The sequence below is a fragment of the Heteronotia binoei genome, chromosome 5 (assembly GCF_032191835.1).
Source record: "Heteronotia binoei isolate CCM8104 ecotype False Entrance Well chromosome 5, APGP_CSIRO_Hbin_v1, whole genome shotgun sequence".
Taxonomy (NCBI): Eukaryota; Metazoa; Chordata; class Lepidosauria; order Squamata; family Gekkonidae; genus Heteronotia; species Heteronotia binoei.
The window spans coordinates 41,271,527-41,284,354 of record NC_083227.1 but is presented as its reverse complement, the minus strand read 5'-3'; the positions used below and the strand labels follow the sequence as shown (position 1 = coordinate 41,284,354).

The 12,828-nt window shown below is 47.1% G+C and overlaps 1 protein-coding gene across 1 annotated transcript; it reads left to right on the top strand.

Moving 5' to 3' along the window:
• The first annotated feature begins 5,478 nt into the window (after positions 1–5,478).
• On the top strand, positions 5,479–12,310 carry LOC132572350 (uncharacterized). The gene is made up of 3 exons (XM_060239271.1): positions 5,479–6,885; positions 9,041–9,173; positions 10,212–12,310. Exons 1-3 carry the CDS (start codon positions 6,010–6,012, stop codon positions 12,101–12,103), a joined length of 2,901 nt encoding a protein of 966 aa, XP_060095254.1. The 5' UTR covers positions 5,479–6,009; the 3' UTR covers positions 12,104–12,310.
• Positions 12,311–12,828: the final 518 nt, after the last annotated feature.

Sequence of the window (12,828 nt, the reverse complement as noted above, 5' to 3'; positions counted from 1 at the left end):
GAAAAACCCCACCCACCTGATCTGTTTTTCTCTCAGTTTCCTCCTCCCAGTGAGAGCCTCGAGGTTCTTATGGTCCGTCCATATCTCAAAAGGGATTTTGGCCCCCTCTAACCATGACTGCCAGGTTTTCAAAGCATAAATTACAGCAAACGCCTCTTTATCCCACACCGACCAGTTCCTTTGTTTGGCCGAGAACTTTCTGGAAATATATGCGCAGGGTCTCAGCCTCCCTTTCTCATCTTTCTGCATGAGAATGGCTCCTACGGCCACGTCGGAGGCATTGCATGGCACAATGAAGGGCCGCAACTCATTGGGGTGGCTCAGGACCGGCTCGCTAGTAAACAGCCGTTTGAGTTTGTCGAACACCTCTTGGCATTTCGGTGTCCAATTTAGATGGGCCCCCGGCGCTTTGCCTCAGGCCCCTTCGTTTTTAACAACTCTGTGAGGGGGAGCATAATCTGGGCGAACCACGCAATGAAGTTTCTGTAGAAATTTGCGAACCCGAGGAAAGATTGTAGCTGTCTACATGTCCTCGGGGGGGCCCAATCCAATACGGCTTGTACCTTGGCCAGGTCCATAGCCAGTCCCTGTGCGGACACCTGAAACCCCAGGTAATCTAGCTCGGTCTTATGGAACTCGCACTTGGACAGTTTGGCGTATAACTTATGCTCCAATAAGGTGCTCAATACTTCCCTCACCAATTTTACATGGGACTATTCATCCTGTGAATAAATAATGATGTCAACCACTACCCCATTGAACAAAAATTTTCGTAACACATCATTGATAAAATTCATGAACACCCCTGGCGCGCCCTGTAGTCCAAACGGCATCACTAAATACTCAAATTGTCCCATGGGAGTATTAAAAGCCGTCTTCCATTCATCCCCCTCCTTTATGTGCACTCTAAAGTACGCATCCCTCAAGCCCAGTTTGGTGAAAATCTTACCTTCGAACACCGTGCTCAATAAGTCTTTGATGAGGGGGATGGGATAGGCATTGGAGGTTGAAATCCCGTTAATCCCACGAAAGTCCATACAAAGCCTAAGCGAGCTGTCCTTCTTTTTCCTAAATAAAACTGGGATGGCGTGGGGGGCCGTCGCCAGTCTGATAAAACCCCGTTTCAAGTTCCGGTCTAGAAATTTTTGTAGCTCCACTTTCTCTGCCCACCCCATAGAGTACAGCTTAGCTTTAGGCAGCGACTGCCCTGTTATTAGTTCGATAGCACAGTCGGTGCTCCTGTGAGGGGGAAGTTTGTCCGCTCCCTGCTCACTAAACACCCCATCGTTCCGATATGCCTTAGGAACGGCTGGGACCTCCTGCATTGTCAAACAGACCTTCTCCTTCATGGGAGGGGGCTATGGGCCCCAATCCAGACTCCAAAGATGGGTCTCACACAGCGAGTCAACAAACTTTATGGTTTGATCCCCCCCCCACCGGATGCTTGGTTCCTGTTTAGCCAACCACCCCACTCCCAGGACTACATCATAAGAGCAGGAGGGAGCGATTACAAACGTCTCTTGGTCCCAATGCCCTTCGATCCCCACGGGCACCAACTGAGTCTCCAGCACGCAGGGCTCTCCCCGCATCACTGTCCCGTCCATCTGTTCGAATTGTATGGGAAAGGGTAGGGCCGTGGTGGCCAACCCCAAGGCGTCCACCAACTTGTGGGTGATTAAGTCCCGATTGCATCCTGAATCAATCAGGGCTCTCACCTGCACAAATCTTTTGAGCTTACTGTTCAGCAGTTTCACTGGTACAAAATACAGCAACCCCATTACTCTCACCCTGAGTGGTGCCGGTTCCTCTGCGACCTGCTGGTTGGCACCCTTTAGAGCAGGTTGTCCTCGTTTCCTGACAGCTTGTCCATCCACACCAGCTCACTCAGCTCGTCCGCGATGAGAGTTTCGTCCTCCGGCTCCCCTGTGGTTGCAGCGCTGCCTTTTGCCGCTTCCTTAAAGCGGCCCAGTGTTTTTTTTTGGCACTGGGGTGCCCGGCTTGGGTGCACTCGGGGGTGCCCACATCGAAATCTGGCAATTGCTGGCCAGATGGTTGGGGTCCCCACATCGAAAACACTTTCGGGACCCTGCAGCCTTCCCACCACCGCCTCCTTGGGCTTTCTTCACCTCCGGCTTGGCCCCCGTCTTTGGATCTCGGCTTCCCTTACCGCTCTGCTGCTGGCGTTGCATGGCCACTCATTTCATGTTGGTCTCGACCTCACCTGCCAATTGGATCCATCCCACCAGCGTGGTAGGTCTGGCCTGAGTAAGGGCCCGATCCAGTATGCCCGCATTCAGCCCTCTGATGAAGTGCTCGATCTTCATCAACTCACTCCACCCTCTCACCTTCACGGCGTTGCCCGAAACTCCACAGCGTACTCTCTAATCGACTTTGATCCTTGCTGCATGTCACGCAAGGCCGCTAACGCCTGGGTCTCTTGGAGGGGGTCTTCATATTGGGCCATCAGAGCCTGGAGGAACGTAGCAACATAGTCCAGTTCCGGGCTCACAGCTTCGTACAGGCTCACGTACCATCTCTTGGCGGCCCCCTTCAGTTTCGACCCCAAATAGTCCACTCGACTAAATTCATCGGGGAACGTGTTCCCCCAGTAATGCATGTAGCTGTTAGCCTGGATCGTAAAGTATTCCACTTCCTCCAGGTCCCCATGGCATCCAGCTCCCACCCATGGCCCCCTTCCCTTGGCGCCGGGGGTGCTGCTGATCTAGGTGCCGGCCCCGCAGGTGGTGGAGCAGCCAGTGCCCCCGGGGCTGCCAGCTGCCGGGCCAGAGGGGGTGGTTGAACCCTCTGGGGTCTGGGCAGTCCCAGAGATCAGGTGATCTCTCTGGTGATCTCTCCCGCCATCCGAGTGGTCATCGCCTGCATCTCATCCTGCAGTCCCTTGGCCACGGCCTCCACCTCTTTGTGGACCATCACACGGAACTCATGGGCCACCTCATCTTCCTCTTCCTTCAGGGCCGGGGCCTCCGGATCCCTCTCCCTCAGATCGGGATCTCTGTCTGGCAGGGGAACGACCATGATGGTATCGATCTCCGGCTCCATCAGTCCCGGGTTGCCAGCCCCTTCGTTGGCCATCTTTACCCGGCACATGTGTTGGGTTAGGATGGCTTCTCTCTGCACCGGTGCCTCGTCCATTGTGGTGGTGGAGGTCCGCGGCTGCCACTCCTGGGGTGTGGCCAGGAGCTGTTGGATCTGGAGAGGTGAGCCTGCTGCTCTCCGGGCGTCCAGTACATGCCATGGTACGGGCGCCTCATCTTCAGGATCGGGAAGCTCACCGCCTCCTGGAATCTTTTCAGCCATTCGGTTACAAAGTAGCCAGGGTGGTTAAGCTTCAAAAAGGATTCTTCTCAAAATGGCTCAAGCCGTGGCTTGAGAAGAATGAAACCAATACATCGATACACAGGTTTTAAGATACTTCAAAGGGATTCCTACGGGAGGGGAAGCAGGGGAGCGTTCACACATAGAGTATCAAAACTACATACGTTCCCAGGGCGTTATCAGGCATTCGGCCTTGCACCGCCCAGATGGCTCTCCCTCCCGCGGAAGGATTCATGGGAAGGTGCTGATTGCTTTGTTCCCTCTAATTAACAGTCATAAAACAAAGAGGAGCCAGGAAAAGATAATAAACTAGTAGCATTTGGTTCTCTAGGATCTTACCTAGGCCTGCTTTTGACAAGCCACAAACCCATCGGTTATTGATCAGAATTAGCCATGCTTGACACTATAAACTATTAAAACAATCTTGAATGACTAGAGGAACTGTGATGCTTCTCAACACCATAACCAAAGATCCAAGCTCCACTTTAATTGCCTTTTGCTGACTTTTTGCTTCCTGCTGTCTCCATGGCATTATCCAGCCACCCAAAACATTGTTCACCTTCTGCAAGGCCACAGACACTCATCCAGTGCCTTTTTTTGCCATGCGCAAACCCAAAGTACTTTGCTGAATGCTTTCTCTCATCTCTGACCTTTGCCTTACCCCTTCCCCTCACTTCTATTCAGACTGGATTCAGACCAATCTACCATTCCAAATTACATTACATTCTACTATTTATGTTACATTATTACTATTTACATCACAATTCTAACCTACTATTCCAAATAAGAAATAAAACGAAGAGGATGTATGGCCCTTCTTGGAGATTCATGAGAATATAGATGTATTGACTGAATTATGTTAGCATATATAGTGAGATAAAAACCAATATCCCTGTTAAGTTCTGGGGATTCCATTGTTGTAACAATTTGCAGCTCAGTAATTTCCCTTTCTAGTCTGTTCCTCAAGTTCCTTTGCAATAGAACAGCTACTCTGAGGTCACCTATAGAATGTCCTGGAAGGTTTAAGTGTACTCCTACAAATTTCTCAGTCTTGTGATTCTTGATGTCAGATTTGTGTTCATTTATCCTTTGGCATTCAGTTTGACCTGTTTGACCTCTGTAAAGAACCGAAGGGTACTGTTGGCATTTAATGACATATACAATATTAGAGGATAAGCTGAGTTTCTTCTCTCACTACATATGTTAACCTCATTCAGCCCTGACATCTGTATTCTCACTACTCCTGCAAAAGGGACATAATAGATTAGAATGGTAGGTTGTAATGCAATATAATGAAATTTGGAATGTTAGATTGGAGTGTATTTCTCTGGTCTGAGGACAAAGGTGATAACTCTACACAGCCAATCACCCTGCTTCAAGGAACATACTATAAGGTTGCCTCCATGCTTGAGAGAGGATGGATGGAGTGTAATGGCACGGTCTCTGTTAATTACTCTCAGCATTCCACAATTAAGGATACATCAGCCCATCAATCTCCAATTTTGACATATTTATTTCCTTTACTATGTTTTCCCCTAGAATTAAACCCAAACAAATGGTAATCATATAAACTACAGTTGTTATTCCTGTTTGGTCCTCTGCTCACTGTACTCCATTCCATTGTCTGCTGAAGCATGCATGCATAGGAAAGCTTACATTCTGATTAAATTTTGTTGGTCTTAAAGGTGCTACTGGACTACCTGGTCCAGTAAATGTACTACCTGGTCCTTGCTAAACATCTTTATTATGTTGTATGCTAATTTTCTGCTCTGCCTCTACCTATATGTGTGGACTGGTAATTTCGATTTCACTGTATCTGAAGAACTGCGCGTGCACAGGAAAGCTTACATGTTGAATAAAAGTTCGTTGGTCTTAAAGGTGCCTTTAAACTTTGTTCTGATTATTCAGGTTAGTTTCATTTTCCACTGGAAGCAGATTGGTTGTCTTAATGCTCCCTCTAGAGGGCTTCATGCACCGGAAGACTCAGCTGTTTCCTCTGTCGCCTAAGGCGTCTTGCTAAAAGAAATTACAATGGAGACCGGATCTGCTGGCGTGCCGGCTCCTCTGTAGTCTTCTGATTTGTGCAACAAGGAGGCGGGGCTGGGTAGCGGCTGCCCTAAGAACCGGATTGACTTCATCGCAGCCATTTTCACTGCGATCCGACTGGAGTGAGAACTGCCTTGCAGATTCTGACTTCCTGAATCCACCTGCCGTCGCCAGATTCAGGGTATTCTTTTAACCGTTTGATTGCCGGAGTCCTCTGCCAAGTGACGTCTGGCGGGGGAGGGGGAAGACAGGTCTAGCATTTAACAAGGAAAAGAATAAACCCGACATCGGTTTGGGCTTGGAGGGATCGGAAAGGCTTTCCAAAGGCAGGTGCTGCCTAATCGGGTTGGGCGGACCCTGGAAATAGAACTCGAGGAAAAAATGTTTGCAGACATAACGTGGGTGAGAGGACCATGAAGGGGAAACTTGAGCCTCTTTCCTCTTGTATGATGTTTAAGGATCTCTTCCTGGCTCCCTGAATATCCTGAAGTGCCATTTTGTGGCAGCACCTTCTCTGGATTCTTTTCTCTCACCGCAAGTTACCTGTTCCCCCCATTTTAAAAAAAATATACATATATATATATACACACCTTGATCCCCAGTTCCCTACCCTGATTCTTTTGAAAAATGCCCCTACAGTATGTGAAGAGTAAGAAAGGGCGGGATCAGTTGGTTTATGATGGATACTTGCATACAAAGGAGCGTGTGGTTGGGAACAAAACCTTTTGGAAATGTGCAATCTACTATAAGGACCATTGCCCGGGGAGAGCTCACACATATGATGACCGCGTCATAAAGTACTCAGCACACTGTCACCCTCCAATCAAGGCAGCCAGAGAAGCCAAGAGAATTGAGCGGAGCACAAAGACCACAACCCCTTCTGTTCCACAACTGACGTACAAAGGGGTCCCGCCAACTTCTGATGGGCTGTCGGAAACAGTTCCTGCCAAGAAGCCATGTATCCAAAACCCCAAACAGACAATGGAGCGCTTGAGAGCATGTCTGAGTGCAACTCTGCAAGGGACGTGTCACTCGCAAACATCTGCCACAGTTGCTGAATCGGTTCCTGCAGAGCCATCCTCAGTGGTCTTTGTAACTCCTCCAGACTTGCAGGAATGCTCAGAGAGGTTCAAGGATGGTGGTGCCATGGCCAGTCCCGTGCTCTGTGAGGAGCCCCAAACATCCCATTCAGTCCACCTTCAGGCCAGCCAGGAAGCTGGGAGGCAGAGGTTTCGCTCGGGCGCTGTCCCACCTGGAGCAAATCCCCAGAAGATTCTGTCCTGGATAAGTGAGGCAGCTCGGCAGTGGTTGTGTCCTCGGGAGCACGACAAAGACCAGATTGTGGACATGGTCATCTTGGAACAGTTCCTAGCTGTGCTACCAGTGAGCATGCAGGCTTGGGTGAAAGCCAGGGAGCCAAGAACCAGCATGGAGGCAGTTTGGCTGGCCGAGACCTATTTGGGGGACCAGGAACTGGTCATGGTTGGTCAGGAGCTGGAGAAGGTAAGTGTTTTGAGAGTGTTTAATGGCTCTGCCTGTTGAATGGGTTCTGCAGAACTGCTGTGTATTCTGTGCAATTCACTGCCACAGGAGGTGATGGTGGCTACAAGCATAGACAGCTTCAAGAGGGGATTGGATAAGCATATGGAGCAGAGGTCCACAGCCGTATTGTTGGAACTCTCTGTCTAGGGCAGTGATGCTCTGTATTCTTGGTGCTTGGGGGGACACAGTGGGAGGGCTTCTAGTGTCCTGGCCCCACTGGTGGACCTCCTGATGACACTTGGGTTTTTTGGCCACTGTGTGACACAGAGTGTTGGACTGGATGGGCCATTGGCCTGATCCAACATGGCTTCTCTTATGTCCTGTGTGAAACAAGAACTGCTTACTAGTGGTTGGCGCTGGCCCCTGAGTGCTTTTGAAGTTGAAGCAGGCAATGCAGAGTCATTAACCAGCAACAGCAGCCTCAGATCATTGGAAGGGGGGGTGGGGAGAGGAGAACATTTCTAGGAAACACTTTACAAATGCACGTAATGTCAGAAGGTTTAATGCAAAGGGAATCAGGTACTAGAGATTGTGACACCACGTGCCCAGCCAAAGTGTAGCAGTTTTTTTTCCCCTAATGAGACTCCTGAGCGTTTTTTCTTTCTGAAAGCTGTATGAGAAGCAGACAAAGCTTTTGGAAATGGGCAGCGCTTCGCTTGTTTGTCACGCATCTCTTAGAGGTGCTTCTAGAGGCTTGCCTGAACATGTTTCTTTGCACTGAGTATGGTGCTCTCCCAAGGCTGCTCTGTGCACAGATGCCACACTCTTATTTGTGGTGTTGCCCAAATGGGCCCTTAGCTGGTGCATCCAAAGCCCACTGATGAACATAACTAGTGAGATTCCAGAAGCAGACAGAATTTTATTGCCATAAAGGGGATCTCAGCAGCAAAAACCCAAGAAATCCATTAGAAAAGCATCCAGCACCTGCTTTTTATCTACTATAGTAAACAACTTTTAGACCTGTGCAGATGTCTTTAGATTACAGAGGATATATCTATACAGATTAGATTACAGAGGGGTTTTTTTATACACACGCACACACATTTGCCAAGCATGTATGTCTTTTGCCCTTCTTTTGAACATTCATACTGCTTTTTAATCTTGCAAGATTGCTTTTCTGTTTTTCACCAACTGTCTTGCTTGCCCATGTGCCCCAGAACATCTTACCCACATCCTGTTTTGCATAGATGCTGAAAATAACTTGCCTGTAACTTTTCTTTTTTTTTGTAATTTTTTGTGTGGGACCGCATGTGCACCTGGAAGTCATGGCGACCTCTGGTGACTGACCCCTACTAGTAGCCTGGAGGATATTCAAGCAGGTGGCTGAATAAGGCCTGCCCCTGTCTCCTGGCATTTCAAGGAGGTTTCCCATCCAAGTAATAGCCAGATTCAACTCTGTTTAGCATCTGAGATCTGACAAAATTGGAGGTATGGGCCCTGTTACTTGCTTTTTAAAGCAATACAGAATAACTTGAGTAACAGAATAACAAGAAAATGGCATTAGTTATGCTAACTTGCCTATCAGTGGTCTGCTTGTATCATTAGTCAGAAGGCTGTTCAGTTGCTGTTACTTCCACACCTTTAATATAACATGTATTCACTTTTCTATCCTACCTTTCTGCCAGCGTGGAACTTAACAGAGGTATTTTTTGAGAAGTCTCCAAACATCTGTCCAATCACTTCTTAAAGCTATCTGAGTTAGTGGTCATCATCCGGTCTTGTGGGAATGAGCTCTTCTGTGTTGCTAATAGCAGTGGGATATAATGTCTAGTAGTATTGTCTAGTATTAATGTCTAGATGGCAGTAGAATTAATAGTTTGGAGGTGTTTGTAGATTTCTCTCTTTTAAAATTTGTGCATTTTATATATAGTATCATCCTTCTTTGGGCATAAAAAGGGCCCCCCACTGTTTCAATCTGCCTCCCCAGCGGGTACTATGCAAGGTGGCTTTATTATACCCCCTTCTCAGACTGCAAACTGACACTGAAGGACAGTGGGTTTGCCCAAGACCCTGCAAGTGATCCATCACTGATCTGAGATTTACTTGGCAATCCTGTCTCCAAGTCTATGTAAAAGATGGTCACGTGATTAATATAATTTCCTTCTGGTTGTTTCAGGACCTGGTCACCTTCGAAGATGTATCTCTGCGTTTCTCTGAGGAGGAATGGACTTTGATGGACCAGGAAGAAAAAGCACTGTATTGGAATGTTATGCATCAGAATTACAATAACGTGTCTTGGCTGAGTAAGGGTCCCTCTTGGTTCCTAGAAAATCCTGCTGTGTGGTTAGGGTTCTGTGCAAACAACAAGAAATGCTGTCCCTATCTTTCAGGGCCTATTGAGCCCTTTCAACAACAAGCTGACCAACATGACCACTCCAGAAGATAGGTGCATGGGCAGGTGTGGTAATAGGGTTGCCAACAGGCCTGGGGAAAAGATGTCCTGTATGTATAATGAGGTTTAATGTGAGGAAATGGAAAACCAAAAGTTTTTTTAAAATTGGGACAGAGGTAAATAACATCCCATTAAGCCTCTACTAAAGGGGCAGGACATTTTTCTCCAGTGATTTGGCCACCTTAGGTGTCAGTGTTAATCTCTGTTTTACCAGTGAAGTTTTCTGAGTGGCACAAAGACAGTCACTGTTGCTTGGCCTGACTGTAACTCTGTTTATGGCCTGTACCTGGGTGGAAAATTGCCAGGGTTCCCTCTGCATACCACTTGGAATTCCATGAAAGAAAATCCCTCTCCCCAAGACTTTTTTGTTGTAGCAGGAACTTCTTTGCATATTAGGCCACGCACCCCTGATGTAGCCAGTCCTCCAAGAGCTTAGAGCAGGCCCTGTACTAAGAGCCCTATAAGCTCTTGGAGGATTGACTACATAAGAGGGGTGTGGTCTAATATGCAAAGGAGTTCCTGCTACAAAAAAAGCCCTGCCTCTCCCTAAGCCATGGAGCTCATTGGTTGACCTTTGGCCTATTTATCTTTTGGTTTAGCCTACCTCATAAACTTATTGTGAGGATAAAGTTCAGGAGTATCTACATACCTATAGTAGAATGACAAAAATAAGGTATAATTGCCAATAGAACGAAACACATTCTAAACCTGATGGGTGCTTTTATTCTTATAAACATATTTTCCGTTGCCTGGGGTCCAAGGCATTTCATGATGATACATATACAATGATACATATAACAAATAGTGTTAAATGGTCTTATCAGCAAATGAAGGGCTTTATTGCATTACTGGGGGAATAAGCTGACTTTCCACCTCTTTGCTTCAACAGATGCAGGGACAGGGAGCAAGACAGGAAAGGACCCCTGGCAGGAAGCTTCTGAACCTACAGTGGAGCTGCTGAAAAAATCCAGCAAGGAGATTTCCTGGGATGTTGAGCAAGATTTGATTAGGGAGGCTCATCTGGAAAGGCAGCCAAAGAGCAGTTCAGTGGAAAAAGAAGATGCCATTCTTTTCCTCAGTGATTTGGAGGAAATAACCATAGATGATGAACTAGGTCTGGAGACTGTGAGTGTATGCTGTGGTTGTAGAAAAGGAGAAGACTCATCCGCAATTGTTACTTGTAGGAAAAGCCCCAGAGAGGAAGTTGCTGAACCCGCAGTATTATCTGGGGAGTTGCAGGAGTCCTCAGAGAAGAAAATCCTCCGAGAAGAAAATTCTGCAAATGCAGCGGAAATTAAATCTGCGGTCTCCAGGCTGCACCCCACAATGGCTGACATCCAGAATGCCCTGAGGAACCTCTCTGGCAGCACCAATGATGTTAAGCACCAGATCTCAGATTTGGAGTTCACTTCTCAGAATCCAGAGGAAACTTTAATCAAGGAGGGCCAGAAGGATGTGGAGTCAAACAACCCTAGAGTGGAAGAAAATTCAGTTCCTTTTAGAAAAGCCTTGAGGGACCATCAAGACAGTAGGCCAAGGCAGGAGACTTTCCACATGGCTATTGATAGTGGGGACCAAGATAAATCCTTAACATTTCTCCATGATCAGAATATCACTATGCAGGATGACTTGGAATGTGCAGCCTTACCTGAGGGATCATTGTTTATATCAGAAGAAGAAATTTTCCAAAGTCCTGAGAAAGATTCTAAGCCTGAGTCAGTACACGTTTACTCAGTCAATGAACCAAATGAGGCTTACTCTGAGGAAGGTGTGAATGGGACTGAAGCTTCAATGAATCAGGAGACCATCAGTAGCCATGAGGAGATCAGTAGTCCGGGGACAGAAGGAGGAGAAGCGAAATCTGTTCTTTCTGAAAATGGTTTACCAGAACTGACCGAAGACCAACCTCTCTTACGTTCTCAACTGACATCAGAGCTCCAGCCTGCAGGCCCCAATCCAGAGGAATCTTCAGAACACAACAGTTGTCAGAAAAGCAGCCAAGGAAATGATCTGTGTGAAGGCCCCAGTCATAAGAGACAGTTCATCCAGAGTCTAGCTTCTACTACACAGCCCACCTGCTCTGATTCTGGGGGAAATTCCGGCAGTCTCTCAGTTTTGACAAAACAGAGAAGGTTTGACAAAAAAAGAAAACCTTGTAGTAGGAGAAATATGCCTGTCAGATCTGTCTTGGGGACTCAGTGGAGGATCTCCCCAGGAGGGAGGCTACATAAACATCTGAATTGGAACTGGTGGGCCTCCAGAAGATGGGAAAGCAGGTTTCCTGAGCAGGAAATGGGCCTGAGGAAACACAGTTCTGTAAATATTAATGCCCATTCCCATGAAACTCTTCAGACAGCAACAGAGGAGCACAGAACCACCATAGAGGCAGCTTCCTCCTCAGACATCAGGGAAGCGGAACCTTGGCCAAGAGCTCCTTCCTCTTTCCTTCTAGACAAAATGGCTGCTGAGCCTACTGTGGCACAGCTAATGGCAGTACTGCAGCAGGTAGCTGCAGACACAGCGGAAATTAAATCTCTGGTCTCCAGACTGCACCCCACAGTGGCTGACATCCAGAATGCCCTGAGGAACTTCTCCGGCAGCAATGATGATGTTCAGCACCGGATCTCGGATTTGGAGTTCACTTCCCAGAATACCGAGGCCCAGTTGGTGCAGCATTGCAATGACATTAAGGCTATTGAAGCCAAACTGGTTGGGAAAGCTGTGCAGACCAATGTCATAGCAGGACTGTGGCCATCGCTGGGGGTCAAGAGAGAAATGAGCCCCTGATTCTGCCCCCCAACTTGATTCAGCTGCTAGAGGTTGCTTGGGTTAGATATATGGTTCAGACTGAGGCTCAGGGAACAGGAAGTTTGATGCCAATGAAAGTAGCATTTGTTTTCACCATGTCTGAAAACCTTTGCAAGCATTTGGATCCCTACTTGTTTCAGTAAATCAGAGGTGATCATAGGAAAATTAAAATGGCCTTTGTTATTGTGTGTGTGCTAATTCTGTCAAGGTAGAACTGCTGCTCTTGGGAGTGAGAGTAGCCTACTGAATTTACTTGAAAGGAAGACAACCCTGAATGCAAGATATGTCATTTTAACAAAAAGTATTGTACATAATTGTAACTTGTATGGGAATTAACAACTTCAGAGGAAAAAACTAGTCTTCCTTTCAGGTACATTTTATTTATTACACTCAGGTCTAAAACGAACTAGAGTATCTTTGAGTTATAGTGGACAGTTTGATGAAAATGCCAATTTAGTATGCAGCCACATTGGAAAAAAAGTAGTATGTATTTGGTGGACTGAAAATGGCCAATGTTATACTGTTCCTGCATATATTTATGGTGCAGTCTGGGTTTGCAGTATTGCATAAGATTCTGGTTAGGTCAGAAGAGGTCAATCAAGGTGATGAAGGGATTGGACTGCCTTTTTCATGAAATAAAGCTAAAGAATACAGGGCTTTTCAGTTTTGAAAAAAGCTAAGTGGAAACATGTTGCAGATTTATC

Excerpts from the sequence above, each read along its gene's own strand:
- LOC132572350 (XM_060239271.1), top strand. The coding sequence starts at position 6,010 with ATGCCCCTACAGTATGTGAAGAGTAAGAAAGGGCGGGATCAGTTGGTT. Across the intron at positions 6,886-9,040 it reads TTGGTCAGGAGCTGGAGAAG|GACCTGGTCACCTTCGAAGA; the intron begins GTAAGTGTTTTG and ends TGGTTGTTTCAG. Across the intron at positions 9,174-10,211 it reads CGTGTCTTGGCTGAGTAAGG|GGACAGGGAGCAAGACAGGA; the intron begins GTCCCTCTTGGT and ends CAACAGATGCAG.